The sequence below is a fragment of the Balaenoptera acutorostrata genome, chromosome 20 (assembly GCF_949987535.1).
Source record: "Balaenoptera acutorostrata chromosome 20, mBalAcu1.1, whole genome shotgun sequence".
NCBI classification, from domain to species: domain Eukaryota; kingdom Metazoa; phylum Chordata; class Mammalia; order Artiodactyla; family Balaenopteridae; genus Balaenoptera; species Balaenoptera acutorostrata.
In genome coordinates this window covers 5017137-5043525 of record NC_080083.1, presented here as the reverse complement: position 1 = coordinate 5043525, position 26389 = coordinate 5017137, and the positions used below count along the sequence as shown (strand labels likewise).

Sequence of the window (26389 nt, the reverse complement as noted above, 5' to 3'; positions counted from 1 at the left end):
GACCCAAGCTTTTGACCCCTTTATCTTATTTTTCCATCCTAAAATTATTAGAGGTTTTTTTTTTTTTTAATAGCTACTTTTTTTTTTTTTTTTAATTTATTTATTTTTGGCTGTGCTGGGTCTTCGGTTCGTGCGAGGGCTTTCTCTAGTTGCGGCAAGTGGGGGCCACTCTTCATCGCGGTGCACGGGCCTTTCACTATCGCGGCCCCTCCCGTTGTGGGGCACAGGCTCCAGACGCGCAGGCTCAGTAGTTGTGGCTCACGGGCCCAGCTGCTCCATGGCATGTGGGATCTTCCCAGACCAGGGCTCGAACCCGTGTCCCCTGCATTAGCAGGCAGATTCCCAACCACTGCGCCACCAGGGAAGCCCCTATTAGAGGTTTTTGTGAGCCCTCCTTCATCAAGACATAGGAGAACAGAGATATTTGCATGTTGCATTTGTCAAACAAAAAACAAACAAAAAGAGACTTTTTCCCTTTGAGAGAAAAGGGGTCTCTTTTAAAGTTAAAACTAGGTGACTCAACTGTATGAGGTTGATAGCAGAATTCATTCTGTGTTCATGTCTGACAGGCTGAAGACACCCTGAAACACAAGGTCAGAAACAGGTCCGACCGTGCAGACGTGGTGAAAATGCACATACTCCAAGGTAAGGTTGCCCAAAGTCATAAACTGGGGCCCATCAGTGGGAATGGAACGTGGGCCATTTTCCAGGGTTCTTTGTCTCTGCACAATTGCTAACTCCCCTTAGAAAGGGACCCCTGCCATTCCAAAGTGGTGGTTTTCAGCTCTCATCTAGTCATTTGAGGCCATGTAGACAGTCAAATTGGGAAGCCATATAGTGGCCAAGAAGTACCAGACTTGGCATTCATTCTGAGCTGTGCCACCTCCCAACTTTCTCTGAGCACATAGGGAGTGTCCAACATATATCAACTTCCTTTAAAATGTCCATCCTTCATACCAGTAATAAATGTCTAGTATTGTATCAAAAAAATAATAATCAGACATACAAAGATTTGTGTACAATGATGTTTATCATGTAATTACTTTAAATAGTGACACACTGAAATGAGTGGAACGTCCAAAAATAGTAGACAGACTGAATAAATTATGCACCGTCCGTGTGATTGAATAACTTGCAGCTACCACAAATGAGGCTTTAAAAGAATCATGTTTTAATGAGAAAAGGCTTACAAAATGATGTTTAGTGAGGAGACCAGAAAACAAAGCTATATTTACAGTCAAAATCAGGGAGGCAAAAATATATACATAAATTGTATTTACAGTCAGCTTCTATGATGAAAAAATACAGACTTACCAATAAATACTGTATAAGTAATTAAGAAAGATGCCCAGTTATTAAAAACAGTTGACCCTAAGTGGGGAGTTTCCTAATGCTTCCACTTCTTTTGCATAATGTTTTAACGTTTTCCACACTTGCAACAATACGTATGTATAATATTATAATCAAGAAAGCATTATCTGTTGTATCAGTCCAGTCTTGAATTAAAATACCAGGCTATGAACCACAGAAACCCCAAGTTTAGTCTCTGTTGGTTCCCATGAAACTCACCCTTCCACCCGACAGAAATTGGAAATTGGCCCCCTGGAGCACCAAGGATCTGCTAGATACAAAATGACCCTTGCCCTCCAAGGGTTCATGGTCTGATTTTGGAATTAGCAGTATAAGATTAAGGACCAATGCTTGTAACTACTGGGGGTAGTCGAAGCAGAAGGAAGCTGTAAGAACAGGCGTTAGGAAGACTTTGTTAGGGCGGGGAAACAGAGTAAGCAAAGGTACAAAGGTGAACTCAGGAAGATGGGGGGCGGGGGACAGAAGGCAAAGGACCAGGCTCGCTGGAGTGGTAGTTTGGGCATCAACCATCTCAGGTCATGTAGGGGGTGGATTCGGTTTGTGGCGAGCCTGCGAAACCGGACTGAGAGACGGATGGAGAGGACCATCTTGGAGGGGATGCAAGAAAGGAGTGTTTCATCATACAGGATGAATCCTGTATGGCTGTGCAGGATGGGTCAGAAAGATCCCTGAGGCAGGGGGTGTGGCAGAAGCCCTTGCGCTGGCCTGACGGGTAGTTGGGAGAGGATTTGGGCTTAGAAACTTCCATTTTTCGGTTTGGAATATTGATGTTTTCTCCATCCCACATCGAGTGCTTTGCAGATGTAGCTCCTACGCAAGTCTGACCTGTTGCAACCATGAGACATCCCTAGCCCTCCCCTGTGTGGAGATTTCTAGAGCAGCGGCCAGACACTAAGCCTGGGTTAGTAGATGGATATTAATAGAACAATAGGACCAGGACGTCCGTAGAGGTCTCAACTTCTAAATTTGCAGAGTTGAGCGGAAAGCTACAGACTCTCGTGGAACCCTCACTCCCGGTCCTGCATTACAGCACCAGCGGCTCACAAGATCCTCTTCCACGTTCCCGCACAGAAATAAGTCAGGGCCTCACCCAAAGAGGAATAGAGCGGTGATTGAGGGCTTCTCAGTGACCTTTCCCACCCTCCCAAAGACGAGAAACTGCCTGTTGGATAAATTCAATTTTTTAAAATCCCTGTTTAATTAAATAACTATTCCCCCCCGCCAAATTGTTTTTCTTTTACAACTGGACCTGGACATTTGAATCAGTTAGTATCACAACCTCAATGAGTCTAAAACTCTTGAGAAGTCACGCTACTACAATTAATTATAAAAATAGATAATATTTACTGCCCGCTCAGCCTGGGCCGGGCAATATATAGACAGGATTTGCATGCAAATGCTATAGTTTAGTGTCAGCAAGCAATACAGGCCCCGTGGACTACTTACTTACAGAATCGCCAAATGGCACTTTTTTTTTTTCCCCAAAATCCTCACAAAGCAAGTTTCCCTAACTCTTCTGTGCTTCTCTATTTGCCTTTATTTGGAAGCGTCTAGTCTTCGCTACTAATCCATGTGAAATGAGGATGATTGCATTGAAAAATTATTAGGATGATGGAGTACAAATGTGTCAGAGTGTTTGGGTTACAAAAGCAAAAAAAAAAAACAAAAAAAAACCCCACAAAAATGACATCAAATTCTAGAGCTGATCCTTTTGATTTTAACCCCTTAGCCTCCACTGCAGAGAGATCCGTTCCAACTGCTCAGATGAAGCTGAAAAGAGCCCGACTTGCAGATGACCTCAATGAAAAAATCGCTCTCCGGCCGGGGCCCCTGGAGCTGGTGGAGAAGAATATATTCCCTGTGGATTCCGCTGTGAAAGAGGCCCTAAAAGGTAGGTAGCACAAATGAATGGCATGCCTCCCTCCGTGCTGAGGTCTGAGGGCTGCCATGGCTCTGAAATGCTGGGGCCCTGGGGGCGAAGACCTCTCACTAGACAAGAGTCAATCCATGGGTCGCTGTTCCAGAGTGTTCTCCATAACCAGAGGTCCGGGGAGTGAGGAAGAAACTGAGACCCGCTCACCCTCCAAAGTCAGGTTAACATAGACCAGTCTGGGTCTGGTCAAGCAGGTTGGGGAGCTGACTTGATTTTAAATCTCAAAACATCTTCCCTGCAAGGTTCCATCACTTTGGAGTCATGGCATTCTCCGCCCTTCCTCTTTTAAAGGGGCGTAGACTGGCAGAGTGGAAAGAGCGCTGGACCTGAATGGGAAGACCTGGACGCTAAGCCCAGTTCGGGTGCTGTGGCTTGGGGCTTCCCCAGGTCCCTTCACTTCTCCAAGATGAATACCCAACCAGCCCAACTCATCGGCTCTTGGGAGTGAGGTTCAGTTCTTGAAGCACGTGAAAACTCTTTGACAACACACATGCGTGCTACAGGGTTGAAGTACAGATACTTAAGCAGGAGACACAAACGTTCATTCTCTCGTCAGCTGCGTAAAATCATTTTGTAGACCTTTGGAACCGTTGAGGCCACATGGATCCAAACAGCCGGAGGGTCCTGAACTCATTCACAGAGGTGTTGAGGTGGAATCTGAGAAAACCATGGTACAAGGAAGAAAGGGAATCCTGGCATTCCCACGGGCAAATTACACTCTTCCAATGAAGTCTACAAAAGCTCTAAGAATTACTGATATATAATAAGCAATGCACATTTAAATGTTTTGACACATTGTCCAATATTATGCCTAAAGATGGTTTATAAAATGCTAAGTTCATTGTTAAACTTATCCACATTCTAAAATCTTGCACCCAACCAGTCAGAGGCCACATGAGTTTTGTATTTGGAACCTGTAAATATGGAAGAATCAACTCTAGGGGAGACAGTATTCTCATAACTGCGCATTAAATATCCCACCGTGGTTTTCTCTCTTCTTTACTCTCTCCGTCCACACCTAAATATCCTGTGCCTTTTGAACTTGGACTAGCCCAGTCAACAGTGCACCATCCCCGTCTTTACTTGGATGAGATCTAGGACAGAAAAGATCTCTATCGCGTATCTCTTATCATTTATTAAAACATTATATTTATTCCATGCATGCAAATTTATCTTTGATTTTTATATGATAGGCAAAAGATCTCATTTTAAATTGCCTTCTTTGGTTTATAGAGAGATGATGTTTTTCCATGTGATTTTGTGTCATTGGCAATTCGTGGCTATTCCTTTTTCCTACTAGGCATTTTCTTCCCTCACTATAAAAGCTATTTATATATTAAAAAAAAAAAAAGAGCTAATCCTCCACCTGTCACAGGTATTACACATCCTTTTACAAGCATGTCCTTTGCCTTTTATTGTTGGCTTTTTTTGTTTGTTCGTTTCTGTCCTTTGCCTTTTGATTTTGTGTGTAGTGTATTTTACCTATTGCAGTTTTTAATTTCTGTATAGTGCAATCTCTTAATCTTTTACTTTGTAGTTTCTGAATTTGTTATTGCTTATCAAAAACACTTCCTACCTCAAGAATAGAGTTATTCACCTATACTGTCTTCTGACATGTATATACTTCATTTTTTTTGTTTGTTTAAAGATTGTTTTGTGATCTCAGATTAACATCTTTATTCTTTTTTTAAAAATTATTTATTTATTTATTTATTTATGGCTGTGTTAGGTCTTCATTTCTGTGCGAGGGCTTTCTCTAGTTGTGGCAAGTGGGGGCCACTCTTCATCACGGTGCACGGGCCTCTCATTATTGTGGCCTCTCTTGTTGCAGAGCACAGGCTCCAGACGCGCAGGCTCAGTAGTTGTGGCTCACGGGCCCAGTTGTTCTGCGGCATGTGGGATCTTCCCAGACCAGGCCTCGTACCCGTGTCCCCTGCATTGGCAGGCAGAGTCTCAACCACTGTGCCACCAGGGAAGCCCTATACTTCATTTTTATATTTCATTCTTTACTGCATATTAAATTATTTCAGTGCACGGTTTAAGAGACAGGTCTAATTTTCTTTTTTCCACAATTTTAGTGGTGTATTTTATAATTTGTCTTAATATCTGTCTTCACAAGTTTCTTTACATTGGTCTGGTTTTTCTAATGTTTCTTGGCTACTCTCACAAGTATATGGTGGGTGAAATTTAGAATCAGTTTATTATATTCCAACTTCAATCCTATTAGAATTTTGTTTGGGATTGCAGTGAATGTATAGGTTAGTTTATGGTGAATTCATAGGTTTAAAATATATTAATTCTTCTGAGGCAGAAAGATAGTATCTCTTTTCACCTCTACAAGTCTTCTTTTATTTCCCTTGGTAAGGTTTTTTAAAATAAATTCACATCAGTTATTACTTACATATTGGAAACCTCTTAATTTTGCACATTTATTTTGTAACTGGGCACCTTTGAAGATTTTCTTAATTGTTCTGATAGTATCTCGTTTTATCTTTAATTGTTTGCATGGACAATCACATCATCTACAGATAATGAAGATGTGCCTCCTGGTTGTTTTTTCTTTCTTCCTTGGAGCACTGGCTGGTTGTTGAAAAGCAACATCATGGAATTATTAATAAATTACACAATTAACATCATTTTAAAAGTTACATGCAGTATATTCATAATATAAATTCAATATAATTTTATGTATTTTATTTATAAATTAAATATTTGTATTTGTAAATGATATATGTTATAATGTATAATATACTATACAAATCTAATTATATATATTTTATCATATATAAAATATTTATATCATGTAGATATATATCTTACATATAAAATTATATGTATGAATTATATAAAGCACATATAATTTATATTATTTTGCATTATGCAATATTTCATTATATAATTTTAAAATTATTGATATATTACATAGTAGACAATTATTATTATTGGTACATTGCCAGTGCTTCAAAAGCAATATTATATAATGTTATATATTTGTTATGTTGATGATAACATTTTTTTTAAATTTTTTATTTATTTTATTTTTGGCTGCGTTGGGTCTTCGTTGCTGCGTGCAGGCTTTTCTCTGGTTGCGGCGAGCGGGGGCTACTCTTCGTTGTGGTGCGCGGGCTTCTCATTGCGGTGGCTTCTCTTGTTGCGGAGCACAGGCTCCAGACCCGCAGGCTCAGTAGTTGTGGCACACGGGCTTAGTTGCTCTGTGGCATGTGGGATCTTCCCAGACCAGGGCTCGAACCCTGTCCCCTGCATTGGCAGGCAGATGCTTAACCACTGCGCCACGAGGGAAGCCCAGTGATAACATTTGTTGATTCAGTCTTCAGTGGGAATTCCTCTGGTCATTCACCTCTAAATATGACACTAACTTGTGCTAGAGGTAGATATTCTAAGGAAGTGTTTCTCTATTCTGTTCCACTAAGAATAGCTTGCAAGGTGGATGCTGAGGGTTTTTTTTGGCTGTGTTGGGTCTTCGTTTCTGTGCGAGGGCTTTCTCCAGTTGTGGCGAGTGGGGGCCACTCTTTATCGCAGTGCGCGGGCCTCTCACCGTCGCGGCCTCTCCCGTTGTGGAGCACAGGCTCCAGACGCGCAGGCTCAGTAGTTGTGGCTCACGGGCTTAGTTGTTCTGAGGCATGTGGGATCTTCCCAGACCAGGGCTCGAACCCACGTCCCCTGCATTGGCAGGCAGATTCTTAACCACTGCGCCACCAGGGAAGCCCCGGATGCTAAGTTTTTTAAATGCTTTCAACATGCATGAAAAGATGATCATATGGGTTTCTTTCTTTGATCTAGCAATGTGGTATTGCTGTCTTTCCTAATCATCCTTGCATTTCTGGAAATAAATCCTACTTGGATTTTTTTTCCCTAGAAGTTGCTAGTATTTTATTTGGGACTTTACATCTCTTTTGTTGTTAGTTGGGATAACAGAGGCTGCTAAACAAACCACAAAATTTCAGCTGCTTAACAATAGACGTTTATTTCTTGTTCATAAACAGTCCAGAGAGGGTTTTCCTCGATAGCAAACCCTTCAGGCACACAAGCTTCTTTGGTCTTGCTGCTCCACCATCCCCCAGAGCCAGGGTGGCAAACTTTTTCTTAAAGAATAAGCTTAGGTCTCTAAGCTGTCACAGCTACTCAGCTCAGCTGCTGTAGTGGGAAAGGAGCCATAAGCAATATGTAAACAAATGGCCATGGCTGTGTTCCAATAAAACTTTATTTACAAAAACAGACAGCAGGCTCACAGGCCCTAATTTTGCCAACCTGTGCCCTGCAGTCTCATCATCCTCTGGATCTAGCCAGTGAGGAGGAAAGAAAAAATGAAAAGGTCCACCCACACATTTAAAAAGCCTCAACCTGGGAATGAACACATCACTTCCACTCACATCCCATTGTGAAAACAGTACACATGGCTGGCAGGGGTGGTATTCCCTGGCTGAACAGTGATTTCACAGCAATATCTCTATACTTCAGAAGGGGGAACATAAAATCTGATGAACAGCTTTTAGTTAAGAGTCTGAACAAGAGTCGTGCTGTGGGTATAAAAGAAAAGAGCATCTGAGAGGTAACTGACGTTGCATCCTTAGATGACCAGTAGAATATGTCGATGTGAACAAAAGGAAGAGTCAAAGATGACACCAAGGCTTCCCTCTTGGTCAACTGAGTAAATGGCAGCCATGTATCAAGATTGGGACCGTGAGTGGAGGAGCAGATCTGGGGAGAGGTGATGAATTCCCGTTTCAGCTGTTGCAGCTGATAGGTCTACAGGAACCCCAAGGGCAGGGATTCAATAGCAGTAGGTTCTATCAAACTAGACTTCAGAAGAAAGTATTGGTCTAGAGCTGTAGACTTGGGAGACTTTAGTGTGTATGGTAATTTAAACTGACGGACTCGATAAGATTGCCCTTTCATTTATTTAGTTCTTCATTTAATATTTATGGAGCATCTTCTGTGTGTCAGACAAACCTACAAAAATTTCTGCTCTAACAGAGCTTATATTATAGTGCAGGAGACACAGACAATACACAAAACCCATAAATAATTATATGTCCTAATAAAAGGCGATAGATGCTGTAAAAATAGAAGTTGTGCAGGGTACAGAGAATCAGGAGTGCCCAGTAGACGGGGTATGAAGGGGGAGCTGGGGGTATGAAGGATGTATAAGAAGCGAAGAGGGCTAGGAAGCGCTCATGAAGGAATATGTAAGACAGAAGCAGGTATCTGTGAAGAATAAAGAGAAGGCATAGCTAGTGAAAGAGGTGGGGGATATAGGTTGACCTCATCCAAGGAACGTCCGTGCCTCAGCCTCTCTAGCGGTAATCTTTCAATGTGCGTGAATCTCTACGGGCAAGGCCGTGGCATCCTATGAAGTGTCGTAGAGGCAGAGGGCGTTGCTCAGCGACCAGTTGCAGAGACAGCGTTCTGAGTAGCCCTTCCAGTGGCGGTGATGATGCCGACCCCTCACCTATCTGTCACTTCTTGGGGTCACATCATCCACCCTCGGTGAAGTGGTGACTCAGGGCTGTGGTTTTCTGTGTATCCTTCTCCCGGCATCTGTGTATTTTTCCTCCTCTGTGCACGTGCCTTTCCAGATGTGTTTACATTTTCCAGCTCCCTCTGCAGCTGTGCGTCTGTGTTTCTGCCAAGCCCTGAGCGAAATACTCGTTGTCGTCCTCCCTCCCGGTCTTATTCAAGACCAACTCTTCTCCATCCCAAAGATACAATAATCCAGAACCTCTCTCAGTGCAGGGAGGGAAGGATACTGTAGACAGGGAACCAGCCCCTACTCCGGGATTTTTCTTCTCCTTCCCTGATGTCCCCCCTCTTGCACTCAGCTGAATGACTGTAGCAAATCGTTGCCCCCCAAACTTTCCTCTCCTTTTTGGGGTGCCAGCTAGCCATCCGTCTTCCAGCCTGCAAGTTTATTTTCTGAGTCAGGTAGAATTTTACAGATTCCACGGGGAGGAAACATAGGCTTGTGTGACCAGAGTGACGCAATGTGGATGAGGAGGGGGCCTTCTGACTTTACTGACACAGAAGGAGGCTTGGGGCGCCTCGTGCCTACATCTCAGAACATACACCTGTTTCCCTGTTTCTCCTTCTTAGAAAACCTCTAACAGCTACTCTCTCTCAGGCCAGAACTCCAAATACAACAAGTGTAACATTATGTGGGAGTGATGATTTACGAGAACGGAAACTATACACTGGAGTTGAGCCTGGCTTTGTTCTGCTTACACGTGGTCATTGTCACCTAGCATCCCTCAGTTTTGAGAGCCCTACTCCAAGCTTGTTAATCCTCTCTCTGGTCATCTGGGTGTCTTCTTCACTTGCCAAGAGCATCCCTTAGGTACCAAGGAAGCTGGCTTCTGCTTGGGTAAAAGAGAACCGCAGCTGGCTTTCCCAGCTCTTCAAACAGTGGAAGGGTCCCGGCATCCTGCTCTAGTGGACAAGTTCCTCCCCCTGAGGTGTCCTCATCTTTTCCTTGAACTGAGCCAGGCTTCCCACCTGAATGCCTGAGTCTGCTTTTTGGCTCTTTCTTTTTTTTTAAAATTGAACCTGTGATTCAGAGTATACAGCGCCATTATCAAAGATAAAGCAGTTCTTTTTATCACCGTAACCCTTCAACACAGGAAAGCAACATTTCTGTCCGCCAGGGATGGCCCAGAAGTCATCCATTTACAAGTGTCATGTACATTTTTCTAAAAGATCCTACGCTAGTCTTTGCTCACCTATAAGCCCAAGGCTCAGACTTTATAACTAAACAGAACAAAAATTCTTGTTTACTAAGTATCCAGTTATTCTTCAGAGACTCTGGAAGTCTGGCCACTCTCTGATCATGCATTTCTAAGACAAATAGACAATAACCACGGCCCTAAGGCAGATGGTAGCGTCGTTTGCTTTGGCATAACTTTCTCATGGACAAAATCTATCATTCCATAATGAGAAATTATTTCCAAAGTGTGAATAATCCTTGGGGGAAAGAAACACACGGAGGCATACGTGATAAATACTTTTCTGAGGAAGGTTCTGGAAAGGGGGTGGGAAAAGAGAAATAGGAAGCTGGTAGCTTTGAGGGGGGCGGTGACAGGGAGGAAAGTTCGGGTGCTCTGAGACAGTGCTAATGTATCTTTGCCCACCTAAGAATTTGTCCCTGGAGAATTAGCCTCGAAAGCTGATACAGGACAAGTGTTTATGCAGCTGAATTGTTTTTCACAACTCATGTGTTCCTAGCATCAGGGTCTATCTAGAGACTTAAAGCCAGTTTCTAAAGTGCCTGGGATCTGAGGAAAAATAATGCTGTTCCTCCAAATTCCACTTTGATCTGTTTCCATCCTAAAGGCATCTGATCCCCTTCAAGGGCAGTGGGTTCGGTCTTTGTTGGACAACATATCCATCCCCTCCAGACTATGGTGTCTTCAGTGTACTGAAATCTCTTTAGGCAAGAGCCACTTTTAAACTATAGCTACTGTCACCCGACCACCTCCTCCCTTGGGAAGTGGATTTGGCTTCAGTCTCTTCCAGGAGGACATTAGGAAGTCTGATCATGAATTAAAATAGCTGTCACGCGAGCACCGCTCAGGCTTGCAAACAGATAAGCGAGTGAAGTTTGTTCTCACATTCCCACCCCATGCTTTCCAGCCCCTGGTGTGGGTCCCGGTGGAAAGGTAACCAGGACTCTAGCGATCGCATTTTCATCTTGGAATTTGAAATGTTTATGCAGAGTAAAGTCCAACTGACTCATTCATCTAATCACTTCTGAGAAAGAGGGGGAAAACGCCGAGTCGCCAGGCCAAGATCCCCAAGGGGCCGGTGCCCAGAGACAGCGCCGTGGACATAGCCTGGGGGTGAGTCAGGGCTTTCAGAAGCAGGTCCTTGTCATCACAGCGCCTGACGTGTCTCCAGGGACAATAGCCAGCGGCCTACACTCCAGCAGCTTCCAGTGAGCCCCGCGCCCTGGGGGATTGGAGCAGGGGCCCAGGGTCACAGCCCGGAGCGACAGACTTTGCTTGTTCCTGAAGCAGCCAGATAAGGTGACCTTTGTCCCTCTCCACTGAGCCCGCCTTGAAGCAGGCAGGAGAGGGGGCGGCGCGCAGCCTTTCCTGTGACACTCCGTCTGCTCTGGGGAAGGTCTGTCTTTGCTTTCCCGGGATGAACCTCTCAGTGTTTCTGGCTCCGGAGTTGGGCTGACCTTTGCAAAGCTGACCACAGGATAAACTGCCTCTTGGGTGGTCTTTGTTTTATTTTTGATCGTGGTGCACTTGAGACAAGCAGACACTGCTAACAAAAACAATAATAACAACAACAGCAGCTAGAAATGACTGGACACGTGTGTGTCAGGGACCATGTGAATAACATATAAAACATGTAAAGCTCAGTGCTTTTACATGCGTTACTTTAATCCTCAAAACCCTGAGAGGTGACTATGGTGATGTTTCCCATTTGATAGATGGGGAAATTGAGGCTCTAAGAAGTTGAGTAATTCATCAACAGTCACTCCACCACCGAAGTGGTAGAACCAAGAAACAAACCCACCTGTCTGGCCCGCACTGACCACACTGAACACCACGTACCTCAGCTCCAAAGGAAGCCACTGCCACGCTCTCGGGGGCCTCTTGCTGTCACCGTCCTCATCAGCAGGGGCTGAGCCTAGTGTGGGCTCATCTCTCTGCCCTGTCACTCACCTTCTGGCCTCGCAGTCAGAAATCCAAGCCCTTTGTGATGCTGGGGGACTGGCAGGGGCCCCCGTGGTCGGCTCTTAGAGCGTGGACAGCCTCTGAGTGGTCCTCAGTGTGTCTGTCGGCTTATTCTGACCTGGTACAACGTGCTTTTTAGAAACTAGATGGGAGTCATTTTGGGGGCCTTGGTCTTCACCCTGTGTTTGTTCATTCAGGTGTGAACAACTACCCTGTACGTGGTTGCACGTATTCATGGCTTCTTCATGTATGGGGTTGCACGTACTCATGGCTTCTTCGTGTGTACAGTTGCATGTACTCACGGCTTCTTCGTGTGTACAGTTGCATGTACTCATGGCTTCTTCGTGTATACAGTTGCATGTACTCATGGCTTCTTCCTTGACTTAAGCAGAGGAACCTCTTTAAATGATTGATGTCACTTGTAAAGTAGACTCCTCGAAGCTGTGTGTCTCCAGGAACTGGATCCTAAAGTAATCCACTCCGGCAGCTGGGAGAGTTACTTCTTCATCCTTCCCACTCCAACTCTGCTCGTCACCACCCTGTAACTTCCCTTCTGTGCCCCCCAACTCCTGCCAGGTGCCCTCCTCCTTTCTGTTATCCTGTCCGCCGTCATTTCAGGCTCAGCTCCATCCCACCTCGTCTGGGAGTGAGTCTGCGGGACAACCCACATCTCCACCTGCTTTGTCTGCTAGCCACCAACAGCACTCATCAGGCAGGCTAGTCCTTGACAAGTTCTCCGGTTGTGTCCCTTGCATATAGACGGATAGTATCCTTCTCGTGGTTTCCATATCTTCACCATACTCTATCCGATTATACTTCTGCTTCTCTCTACTCCTCTCTGAGTGGGAAGGCTGGAAGTGAACAAAATAGTTGAGGAATGTTCCATCCAATTCTGGGGAAAATGAGACTGGTTACCAACTCCTTTATTCCAAACACTCTACTTCTAGACTTTTCCACATCATTCCAGGCAGGTGCCAAAGTGAAAAGGACACGCTGATTTATGACCACAACAACAGGGCTTCACAATCCTCCCAATCCCTTTTCTGAGACAGTGGCAATGAGATCGAAGTTATCGCCTGCCTTCTTTCTTCTCACAGTCAAGATGTCACGTTCAGTCCTTCAGATCTCAAAAGCTCAAGTTAAAGATGTTGTGGAGGATGGAGCTGTCCTTAGTATGTGTGTGCCGAAAAAGAAATCAACGTTGGCCGATTTCTACGCTACCCCTCCCCACTGCCACCAACCCAGTGGGTCTTGCGATGTTCCCTAAACAACATATATCTGTTGACCTACCGGGAGGGAAATTGATTTTGCCTCCCCCTCTGCTGGAGGCTCTGAGCATGCAAAGGCTGGGCCTGTGTCTTAGCTCAGTCTCTAAAGAACTGGTGGGCCTGGATCTTGCAATGTCCTCGTCTGCAAAACAGAGACGAGAGAATGTGGTCCTGCCTCATGTGACTTCCTGGACCATTCTAAGACCTAACACAAGTTGATTGTTTCTGTTATTGCTTCCACTACTAAGTGAACTGCTGATGCAAACCACTGTTTTTATCATTTGTTATCTTTCCCCTTGAAACTATTGAAGGGGGATAGTTGGAGGATTAAAAGAGAAATTTTCTCTTTCTCCCATCCCCGCCCTTCTTGTAACATTTCCACGCGCGTTAGAATGCTTGGACAACTTTGCAGTTTGGTTAATTCCCTCTCAATTGCACGTGTTTGGGACGTGATCCTCGGTGCAGGTGGAGGTGGCAGGGGGCGGGGGCGTCTTCTTTGTCACACGAAGTGTCAGATCACACAGAGAAGATCAGCACCGTTCAGACTGAAGGAAGTGGGGAGGGAGTGTAAGATGCTACAGCTCTCCCACGGAGGGTCCTGTTGGGCAGGGCAGGCTGGCCGCCCCCAGGGGCTGGTACGGTCACACGCAGGGCTCTCTGAGTTGGTCTTGCCTCACGGTCTACGCCAAGTAAATGCCAATGAAATGCTGTGACTTCTGAGGTGGGGAGGGCTTAACACCCACTCCCCCCCCAAATCCCATGCCCACCTGGCCCTGAATAATACATGTCATCTTTTCAGCAGGGACAAAGCCTTTAATTCCACAACTAGAAGTGGGACTTGAAATTTCAATGAAAACGTGGTTTCTAAAGTAAAGAAATTAGCACGTTGAGTTTACAATGGAAGCGTATTGATGGAGGCTCCTGGAAGGGCCTTCCTGGGAAGATCTCAGGCACATGATCCCCTGGAGAAAGGGAAATGGTATATAAATTCCTTCACATTGAGTGAAAATGACAGAATCGAGGCTTCTTTGCAGAGCCGGGGGGTTTGCTGTAAGGAAAGAAGGGAAGGGTGTGAGCTAGCTCTGGACCTTAAAATAGAGAGGGAGGGAGGTGGGAGAGACCAGATGGGAGAGAAGAGTGACCCCTGATTGCAAAGGAAAAGTTGACATCTGTCAAATACCCGATGAAAGCCCTTTCTGTTAGAAAATGAATAGCTTTCTGATGCAAATATAGGAAAATACTGGCATATATTTATTTCAGGTGATTCACATGTTTTATATTATTCTCTGTACCTTTCTATTATTTCAAAATTTTTATAGTTAAAGATAAGGGCCCCTTGGGAAATAAAAGTTGAAAAACAAAAGTTCCCATTCATATAATGAAATACTGTGTAGCTGTTAACCAAAAAATTGAGGAAGATCTCTATGCGTTCACATGTAAAGATCTCCAAGATACACTGAAGTGTGAAAAAAGCAAGTTTCAGAACAGTATCTTTCACTCAGTCCTGTCTGTTTGAAATGCTTTTTAAATATGTGCGTGTCTTGCTATATGGATAGAATTAAGTCTAGAAGAGGGAATAAATCATTAACGGAAGTGGGATTATTATGTACCTTGTTATGTACATTTCATATGGTATGAATTTTTATAAGTAAACGTTACTTCTATAATCACAGAAAAGTAATAATGACCTTTATAAATAATCCTTGAAACCAAGGAGCAGCAACGCGGGTCCCCAAGCCTTTCCAGGTTGGCAGGCTGCCCAGCGGGCCAGCGACTGGAGTTCCCACCTGCCCTGTCCTTGTCCGGCCTCTCTCCTGATTTGACACTTGCGTGTCTGAGTGAGGGTCCATGACAGATGCCAGCAGTGGTGGTGATGACAAGCCCCAAACCACATTCGTTCCATTACTTCCAGCTCCTCGTTGCCTTTCCAGTCTCCACAGTGAGCGCTCCTCTCTCTTATCTGCCCCAAGCCTGAGTCAAAAGTTCTTGTCAGTGTAACTGCAGAATACCGGGCTGGAAAACTTGCTGATAATACATAAATTCCTTTCGAAGAGCCGTGCCTGCAAGAGGGTCACAAGAGCGTGTGGCCTCAGCACATTTTGTACTGTGCATTTGGATAATAAGCCAGAGGAGATTTGGCAATTAAAAACATAAGGGAGGGACTTCCGTGGTGGCACAGTGGTTAAGAATCCACCTGCCAATGCAGGGAACACAGGTTCGAGCCCTGGTCCGGGAAGATCCCACATGCCGCGGAGCAGCTAAACCTGTGCGCCACAACTACTGAGCCTGCGCTCTAGAGCCCGTGAGCCACAACTACTGAAGCCTACGTACCTAGAGCCCATGCTCCACAACAAGAGAAGCCACCGCAGTGAGAAGCCCACACACCGCGACAAAGAGTAGCCTCTGCTCGCTGCAACTAGAGAAAGCCGCGTGCAGCAGCGAAGACCCAACGCAGCCAAAAATAAATAAATAAATAAATAAATAAATAAAATCACAGTACTATAAATTATCAAAATGATTTAAAAAAAAAAACCACATAAGGGACATATAAGGATGTCATGATAGTCCCACCTGGTCTGGTAACCCCACTCCCCAAGCCAATGTCTGGGTTTCCCTCCCAAGACCACGCAGGCTGCTGGGGAAGAATCTGAGCACGTCTGAGTCGCTGGGGATTTCCAAAATACACACAAAGATAAGAGGAATAACAACAGAATCCAAATAATAAAAATAAATAAAGATCACGCTCCAGTTTCTGAGACACGTTTATGGCTTTTATAAACAGATATGCGTTCGTTGAGTGGGGCTTTGGGGCATTCTGGTGACATTAGCTCTTCTGACACTTAGGAATTTAAACTTAGGAGCTCCCTGGCTTCTCCTTAATGGCAAAGTTTGCGAAATGTTTTGTGCCGGTTGCCTCGTTTTATGTTTGAACACGATGCAAATGGCCCACTGTCATTTCAATTTCACCTCTGGTCGTAAAGCCCCAGGGAGACAGGGCCCTTCTCCTCCTGCACCCGATGACCCCTGTTCTTTCCTTCATCTTCCCTGATTTAGCTTCAGAAAGATAGGGGCTCACATACAAAATGTGCAGGAATGGATCAATCTGAAAATGAAGTTTAATAAATGATGATAGACCTTTAATATGTCACTCATTCGTCCCTGCCAAATGTGTCACTTTTATAAACACAAGTTCCCCTGTATGGAGTAAATAGAGGGGAAAGCAAGTCATTTTAAATATCTTCACTCCTACCTTGAACTGGAAACATCTAAGGAGGTAGGTGAGTGCTCCTAATAGGGATGACACACTGAAGCACTGCCACTGACCCAGTTCTTCTTGGCTTTCACTCCCTCAGGTAACCAGGTGAGTTTCTCCAAATCAGCGGATGCATTTGCCTTTGAGGAGGACAGCAGCGATGGGCTCTCTCCGGATCAGACTCGAGGTGAAGACCTCCAGGGCTCAGCAGGATCCCCCCCAGACGTGAAAGCTACAGAGACCCCTTTGGCGGGTCCTCGGGGGAAAATCCAGGTAAACAAAGCACATCTCAGCCTGTCACCTCTTCAGTCTTGAAACCAGCAGTGCTGAGGTTGTTTTGCTTAGAGACCCCAGAGATGTCTCCTCATGGCTCGTCATCTTGATGCTTCTTCTCACCCTGTTCGGTCCAGGGTTCTGTGTGTAAGGGCAAAAGCTTCCAGATAACGCCGAAAGAGAACCCCCAGAAATGTGCCCTTTTGACTTATGTTTTCAGCATCTACTCTGTCGAGTAGATCTCTTTTATCTCCACTTTTAGAGACAAGGTAGAAATGAGGCTCCCCAAGATGAGGTGACCGACCAACAGTCTCCTGGAGAGAAAGGGCCTCAGCAGGGCTGGTTTCAAAGCCCACGGTCTTTCCAGGCACTGAGTTACCACTGTAGGACCCTGGGGAGCGGGGAGCAGGAGGCGCTGATTGGCTACAAAGCCGGAGCCCTGAGCCAGTTCTACCCCTAAGCAGGCGTCTACCTGCCGAACTCCTGGAGCAAGGGCCACCTCCAGCCCCAGCCCAAACATAGCATTCCCCTTTTTCTGGACAATTCCACAGATTGTTGAGATGTGAGAAATGGATATTGCACATACTGTTAAAAGCACATTTATAAAGAGCAGTATAATGATGGCTAACAACAGCTACTGCCATTATTAAGCACCCACTGTGTACCAGGGCCAGTGCTAGGCACTCTGCAAGCGTTTTCTGTTAGATGTTACAGAGAAGGAAGTGAGGCTGAGTAGCTGTGTGGCCCCAGGAGCATGCAGGGCCCCCCACCAACACCTGGAGCTCCCCCTCTATAAGCCACACCCAGGCTTGATGGGACCTTTCCTTGGCCTGGCAGGATAGTATTCCCAGAGCCCCCAGAGGAGATGAGTGTGAGGGGGAGGGGTTGCACTCGTGGGACAACGAGATATCAATCTTCCATCACATCCTGTTTCTGGAGAGAACCCTTCGACCTCAGCCCCTACCCTTCAGGAAGAGTTTACTCCTCTTGGCCTCAAAGGAATTATTCGATGACTTGAAATCAGATATTTTATATATATGATGTATATTTTATTAACATATTTTATATATTTTAATTATATAGAGATATCTCATATCTTATTTTTATTATATAGATATTTTATATCTGTGTGTACTTCTAATTTTTTTAATTGAGGTATAATTGACATATAACATTATATTAGTTTCAGGTGTACAACATAATCGATATTGTATATATCGTGAAATACACAATGTATACAATATATACAATATCAGGTGTACAGAATAATTGCTTGATATTGTATCGTACATCGTGAAATACACGTGTATTGTGAAATACACGTGTATTTCACCATATGTACGATAGATACAATATATCATTGTATGTATTGTGAAATGATCACCAGGATCCCATCCCCACACATGGTTACAAATTTTCTTTCTTGTGATGAGATCTACTGTCTTTAAGATCTACTCTCTGAGCAACTTTCAGAGAGACAATACAGGATTGTTAACTATGGTCACCATGCTGTACATTACACCCCCAGGACTTATTGTATAGCTGGACGTTTGTACTTTTTAAACCGTATTAGATAGTGTATTTGAAAACATTTTTACACTGTAAAGCATGCAGGGATCAGGGACAGTTTCAGGAATTATTTACCGCGACCCTGTTTCCTGAAACTGTGCTGTTACCGGTCGTTGTCAGGCCCTTCTTCACTCCATCAGAACAAAGCCAAGGCTGCCCAGGAGGAAGTGTGGAACAGGAGGGAGACGGGAGACAGAAAAAGCAGAGCCGAAAGAGCCGTACGTTTATTGTGCAGGAGTTTATAATCAAAGCATTTTTCCTTCCCCTGCATCCCGCAGCTGGTCTCTGCAGCCCGACTTCTTTGATAACATCAAACAGTACATCAGAACATTTGTATCTTATTACTCTGACAGTAAATTCCTCAGCTTCTGATTTAAAGATGCTTTGGGGAGAAGACGCATTCTTTTCTTTTTAACCCTCGGAGCGGGGGAAAAAGGGAACAAACACCGAGCAATGCCAGGCAAAATGCAAAAATCATCTTATGTCAGTTCATCCGGCAACCTCACGTGACAGATGAGGGCACAGGCTCCGAGAGAAAAGGATGCTACAGACCTTTGATAGGTGCTGGGCTCAGGGAGGGGCTGAGCAGCTCGGGGAGATCGTGGAGCAGCCCCTGCCCCGTTTTCAAGGTCATGGCACAGGATTGTAGGGGAAAGAGAGAGGGCGCTTGGTCCACGTCAGAGTCCTCTGCGTATGGGAACGTGCCTCTCATAAAGGTGTTCCTGATACTACACACATACACACACACACACACACACACACACACATATACACACATGCACATACATATACACAGACACAGACACACGTGCAAAGGGATACATATACATACATATATGCACACATACATTACACAGGCATACACACAGACACATGCAGAGACACACATGCACACAAATACACAGAGACCCAGATGTGTACACACACATACACATACCTACACACTTTCCCTCCATCTGCTAACCCCCTTTTCATCTAACTTTTTTGTTGTCCTACTTTCCCCCAAAGTTCCTACACCCACTCCTCCCACTTCCTCTCTTTTTCAATCCCACTGTCAATTCCAACAGGTAGACCTAGCCGCAGGTAGGTGGAACCCTCACCCAGGGTGACCAGATGTCCCAGTTTGTCTAGAACAGGCCAGTCCTATACCTGTCTGCCGGAATAATTATTAATCATGCCTGCTTTCTCTCTTAAAAGTGTCCTCAACTGGATGACAAGTTATATACACGACTCCTCCCGCTGGAGGACAGAATCTGATGTTCCTGAGATAAGAAGCTAGGATTAACACGGCAGACCTCGGGGGTGGGAGTGGGAGGCTCTACCGCAACATTTCCACGTCACACAGTTTTTACTGCTGCATCCTAATAATGCTAAACTTTGGATTTTTAGGATCTTATTTCTGGCTCAGAAAATGAAAGGAATGACTCGCCCCCCCAGCCCGGCAACCAGTCAGACCCAGGGAAGCAGGGGCTTGGCCCCCTGGGCAACCCGGTCCCTGTACACGCTGCTGTCAAGGTACGGTGGGCCGGCCTCCACGCCCGTCTGAGCCCTCAGCTCACAGGGCCAGCTCGGGGCAGGGAGTGCTGAGTTAGGTCTGTCAACAGGGGGAGAGTCACACGGCCCCACGGACGTGTTCAATCCACTGGGAACATCGCAAGACAGGAGTTGAGTCATGGGCCATCAGTGTATATGGACCAAGATTCTCTTGCCCAGCAGGGGTCTTCCCTGCAGACGAAGACCCCTGCTGGGCAATGTTTGCCCTTCTTTGGGATCACAGCTCAGCCAGCCTATTCCTGACTTAAAAGGCTTCATCAGCTCAGCCTAGAGATAGACACAGCTGACTGCAGTGTACACAGGATTTGTATGTGGCGTAAAACAGGTGTAGGGCAGCTGGATTTTATGCAAGGAAAGCAAACCTGAAGGCCTTGCCTGCAGCAAACCCTATATCATTCAAGCCAGTCTCCCTATGGAAGTAAAGACAAAGCAGAGGGTTACACTCACAAGAGACACATAACTACAAGCATGATCACATAGTTTTGGTTTAAGTTTCTCAGCATTATATCTAATAGTTCACAGAGTACTTTCTCCTCAATTAACTGCCTGGTAGTCATTTGACTTTCTTCGTAATGTTTTATCCCAAATAACCTCTGATTGATTTGGGGGCATGTTTTCTCAGCTCTAAAGCCACCGCTTCATGCTGAGAAGATTCTTAAGAAACATTTTTTGAAAAGGTTGTAAATTGAGTTAGAATCGATGCTAAAGTAACGGTGCCCACCCACTGCCCCCTCCACTGCATGTACACAGAAGTGGTTTTCATCTTATAAATGGATGGCGGGTATTTCTGATTCCCAGTAAAGCTCCCCAAACTGCAGGGGCTTAAACCCAGCCTACAATCCACTCAGCTCAACGGCGTTGAAAATAAGTGGCTATTGACGAATTTTGTTCACTGCAAGTGGAGGGGATGATTCAGTGATTTCTAACGTTGTGTGCAAAGAGAAATTGCATCAGTATTTCTACCAAAGTGTTTCAATTCTGCCTAATGCAATGAGCAAAGCGCTCAGCCTCTTGGTACTAAGGGAGTGTCATAGTTGCCCTGAGGAAGGACAGTCAGTTTCAATGAGGAGCAGGGTTGATACCCACCTGGTCCAGCAGGACTGGCTGTTTACGTGAAAGCCAACAGCTCTTCTGACTGGTCAATGCCTGTGGGTTCTCAGCTGATGAATGCATATTCATCATCTCTAAGCTAGGAGGCTACTAGAGGGTTTCTCAAAGAAGGAAGCAACCCAGCTAGGGAAAAACAGCTCTGCCCTATCGACTGCGTAAGCTTCACATAAGGCCATTGAGAGAATGCACAAGAATACTCTTTGAAACTGTAAAATCCTCTGTAAGAGAACGGGGCTCACATTGCAGGCTCCAAGTAGTGCATATCAGGTTGAATAAAACATGATTCCTGCCCTCAAGGAGCCTACAATCTAGTCTGATATCACAGCCATCACTAGTCCATATGGGGCTTTGAGCAAGTAAGAAAAATGTGCCCCAAAGGACTTGAATAGACATTTCTCCGAAGATAAACAAATTGCCCAACAAGCACACGAGAAGGGGGTTCCACGTCATTCGTTGTCAGGGAAACGCAACTCCAAACCACGACAGAATACCCCTGCACACTAACTAGAATGACTAAAATTTTTAAAATGGAAAATATTAAGTGTTGATGAGGATGTGGAGAAATCGGCACCCTCATGCATTGCTGATGGAGATGTAAAATGGTGCGTCTGTGTGGAATGCAGTTTGGTGGTTCCTCAGTAAATTAAACACGGAATGACCACGTAACCCAGCAATTCCACTCCTAGATACATACCCAAAAGAATTGAAAACAGGTGTTCCAACAAAAATGTATGCGGGAATATTCATTGCAGCTCTATTCCCAATAGTCAAAAGTTGGAACTAACCTAAATGTCCATCAAGCGAAGAATGGATAAACAGGGCATATCCATGCAATGGAAGATTATTCAGCCAGAAAAGGGAATGAAGCATTGATTCTTGCTACAACATGAATGAACCTTGAAAATATGCTGCATGAAAGAAGCCAGACATAAAGCGCCACATGGTGTCTGATTCCATTTTTATGCAGTGTCCAGAATGGGCACATCCATAGAGACAGTAAGCACATTAGTGGTTTCCAAGGGAAGGGGAGGATGGGGAGTGACTGCTTAACGGGGATGGAGTTACCTTTCGAGGTGATGAAAATGTTCTGTAACTGGGTAGCAGTGACGGTTGCACCACACTGTAAATGTGCTAAATGCCACTGAATTGAAAATGGTGACTATGGGGATTTTTATGTTCCTTGTATTTTACCGCAATACAGAAGGAGAGTCCCCTTCCCCAGGTGGCCACAGCCCCCCATCAGGGCCAGTAGCCTCGGAAGCAGACCTGGGGCTGGATGTCCGTCTCCCTCCGCCCTCAGCAGGGTCTGCGGCAGTGTGACCGTTACGGGGCAGCCTCAAGTGTCCTATGAGACATGCAGATGAGAGACCTCCCTGTGGGTTAGGAAAGGCTTCCCAGGTGAGCCAGAGTTTGAGCCAGCCTCGAAGGATGAGCCGCCGTCAGACAGCAAGCAGAGGAGGGAGTCACAGACGGCAGAAAATGACAAGGAAAGGAGTCGGGAGGGGTAAGCCATTGGAGAGCAGCAAGTTTAGGCAGCTCGATGATGGTCTCCTTTGCAGGCTGGAGTTTGGACTTCAGTGTGCCGAGCAGGATGGACAAACTGAGTGCAGGTGGCTTGGGGGGCGTGCTGCGTGCCCGGCGCAGTGTGTGTGCGAATTCGAGGCAGAAGGCCTTTAGGAAGTCATGCCCTCTCTAGCTGCAGGCCCCACCGTTCCCTCTTGCCTTACACTAACTTGTTTTTGTTTTTGTTTTTTTTAGAAGAATAGCTTATGATCTCTTTGCATTCTCCTAAGATTTTTTTTTAAATACATGTGCCCTAGAATATCTTTTAATTTTTTTTTTAATTTATTTATTTATTTTAATATATTTTTTAAATTTTTTGGCTGTGTTGGGTCTTCGTTTCTGTGCGAGGGCTTTCTCTAGTTGTGGCAAGCAGGGGCCACTCTTAATCGCGGTGCACGGGCCTCTCACTATCCCGGCCTCTCTTGTTGCGGAGCACAGGCTCCAGACGTGCAGGCTCAGTAGTTGTGGCTCACGGGCCTAGTTGCTCCGCGGCATGTGGGATCCTCCCAGACCAGGGCTCGAACCCGTGTCCCCTGCATTGGCAGGCAGACTCTCAAGCACTGCACCACCAGGGAAGCCCACTAACTTGTTTTATGCATTCACGCCCAAGTCTTAAACCACTGGATTTGGGATCCAGGTCTGCTTTAGAAAGATGATGGTGCTCCCCTTCTATTGGCCGTGCAGTTCTAGAAAGAAAACAAAAGCAAACCCACAGCCTTAGTATCCTCTGGTGTCAAAAATATGAAAGTGTACAGTTGCAGGGATTCGGAGTTCCATGGGTTCGGCGGCCTTTGCCCCTCACTATCCAGAGAAAATGGTCCAATTTCCGTACCTTTTTAAATGTTCGGAGTCCCTGTGTTAAGGCGACAGGTAGAGAAAATGCCTCAGCCCCTGACTTAACTGCTAGACCCAGGGCTGCAGCTCCCCCAGACAAGCAGGTCCTAGGAGGAGTGGGAGCGGAGGCTGCGCCAGAGCCAAGCAGGGCAGAGCTGACTGTAGGAGCCCTGCAGAAACTCTCCCAAGTGCAGAAGACTGATTCGTTACCTGGAGCGCTAACCAATGAATGAGCAGGGAGGAGAGCCCCCAGCCCACGGGAATACTTGAGTTCGTTGCCCGTTGGTCTCCAAGAAGAAGCCTCCCTGAGAAAACACAAAAAAGGCTTCGGTGGAGGGATGCGCTGAGTCAGAGAAAACTTTTGTGGTTAAAACGGGGAAGCTGCCCAGTCACAACATGCCCGCCAGCTATTCAGGAGCCCCCTCTTCTGGACACTGCTGGTACCACACCTTCCCTCCCACTTGTCCCCAGATCCTCAAGACTCTTCCATGGTCATATCCATGTTCCTTTCAATCTTCTGTAATAAAGTCAGGGTTTGGAAATGTATGTTTTTTAACCGATTCCAGTATGGATCTATTGCTTTCCAATCTATGGAGGCCTTTGGATTTTAGGAGCGGGTTATAATCACACTCTCCTTTGAAATCTGTTATTATTTCAACAATATGTTTCACCATCCTTCCACTGATTACTGAGATCGAAAGTAGAGAATGTTTTTCCCAACTTGCAAGTGAGGTAATTGAGATGTCATGAAGTTGGATGATTGTACCATGTTCAAAACTGTGTCTTCACTTCAGAGCCTGTGTCCTTAACTTTTTTCAAGGGCCCAAATCATGCTCCATGATGGGTAACTTCTGGAAAGGTCCCAGTGGGTGACTAACCCTTCCCGTAGTCAATAAAGAATCTTTAGTTCAGAGGATGTCACTTCCTGATCTTATATCAGTGTTTGATGGGAAGGGGAATTGATCTTACGTTTGAGGTAACAAAAATCCACATTGTGGATTTTCAGAGGCAAGCTGAACTTCATCTGAGTTTATGTCATTAATAAGTCAGCTTACTAAGGGCTTCACTAAAGGTGATTACATGTATACAGATGAAAGAGCTTTCTTATGAATCCATCCCAGGAGCAGAATATCTCCTTCGTTAGGCCGTCAGGTGGTTTTAGGTTAAGAAGGTGTCCTCGTGAAACACAAGTTTACCTCTCCCTCTCCTCCGGGAAGGAAATTCTCCTGTAGCCACTTCTAAGACTCAAGACTCCCAGCCTCAGGGGTGTCCTTCCTTTGCGATGCATTTGCAGTGGATTTGTCCGTTAGGTACCTTAACGTCCAGGATTTCTTTGTGCATCCTGCCTTTGCTGTATTGTGTGTTGGGGGTTCAGGAACATCCATCCCATGAAACCTCCTAGAGATATATTCCTGATGCCAAGCCATTCCCATCCATCACCTAAAGCACATGCCGTTTCTCCATCTGCTTTGCAGTCCAAGTCCTTGAGCGACAGTAAGAACCGCCACAAAAAGCCCAAGGACCCCAAGCCAAAGGTGAAGAAGCTCAAATATCACCAGTACATCCCCCCGGACCAGAAGGCAGAGAAGTCCCCTCCGCCCATGGATTCCGCCTACGCCCGGCTGCTCCAGCAGCAACAGCTGTTCTTACAGCTGCAGATCCTCAGCCAACAGCAACAGCACCGCTTCAGCTACCCCGGGCTCCACCAAGCTCAGCTCAAGTAAGTCAGGCAAGCCCAGGCTGGCGCCCGGGGGCAGACGCTGGCGGTGGCTTCTCTGGCCGAGGCCCCCGGGCCAGCCCCTGGGGACCCAGCGAGTCCCGCACTGCACCGCATCCTGGTCCGGTGTGTTTAGAATGTGACTCTTTAGAAGCCACGCCCACTTTTTCAGGGACAGAAGGCTGGGAGGAAGCAGGTACATCAATGCCCCGGATAAGAGGCCTCTTTGGGGAAAGTATTAGCGCTAGATTAATGGCAGAACGGAGGGGAGGAACCATCTAGGAATGTAACATTGGAATTGGGAGCCAGTCCAATACCGGTTATGTTTCAGGAGTTGGCTCAGGGCTGAGTGACTGGGTGACAGCCTCAAAGATGGACTCCTGAGCCCAGTGTGTGATCTCACAGCTAGGTCACCTTGTAAAGGGTCTTTCTCCTCAACCATAGAGTTGGGATGTAGGTTCCCCCACCTGTCTCTGTTCAGCCTCGGGTCATGCTGGCGATTACGCCACGTGCGGTACGCGATCAAGCTTCGTGCGCATGCTCTTTCCTCCCCAGGACAGGGCATCTGCTGAATCACAGATGGACGGGCCTCTCCCATGGCCACAGTCTCCACCACTCCCTCTTGTCTCCCCAAACTAGCTTGAGGGGTGCTTGCCACTTGCCATCTGGCCCACTCTGCGGTTCTTCCTCACCCTGCCACTTCTACTGATTTATTATTACATTTGTTACATTGCACTGATTATTATTGCTGATGCATTGATTATTACACGCCTGATCCTTCTGGGCAATTAGCGTGTGATCCAGTCTAAACGCAAGCCACCCCCTAAGGGTTCTGGTCACCCAGTTTTCCCCACGCTGCCAAGCAACTCTGTGACACCAGCTGGGTGGTCTACAGTTCAACTCAATTCCGATGCTGTCTCCCCGGAGATCGTGTCAGAGCCCGCAGGTTGAGGGCTCAGTCCCACAGGACTGCCCCCTCCCCCTTCGGACACCAGTCACAAGTCCAAGTTGTCACCTGTGCTTCTGACAGACCGGCTACAGATGGCAGGTTCCAACAGTCCCCTCCTTGGGTTCGATTAATTTGCTAGAGTGGCTCACGGAACTCAGAGAAACATTTTACTTACTAGGTAACCGGTTTATTGTAAAAGCACGTAACTCCCCACGGGAACAGCCAGATGGACGAGATGCTTGGGGCAGGGTACATGGGAGGCAGGCATAGCATCTATGGCCCCTCCAGGTGCACCA

The 26389-nt window shown here is 45.9% G+C and overlaps 1 protein-coding gene across 2 annotated transcripts in view; it reads left to right on the top strand.

Annotated features, from left to right (window-relative positions):
- MYOCD (myocardin) overlaps nt 1–26389 on the top strand; it is a 91595-nt gene that overhangs the window by 45782 nt on the left and 19424 nt on the right. For both annotated transcript variants that reach the window (XM_007175293.2, XM_007175292.2), the window contains exons 4-8: nt 570–645; nt 3101–3262; nt 16625–16797; nt 19756–19881; nt 24903–25147. In XM_007175293.2, the coding sequence (XP_007175355.2) occupies nt 570–645; nt 3101–3262; nt 16625–16797; nt 19756–19881; nt 24903–25147 (782 nt within the window). The remainder of the gene's footprint in view (nt 1–569; nt 646–3100; nt 3263–16624; nt 16798–19755; nt 19882–24902; nt 25148–26389) is intronic.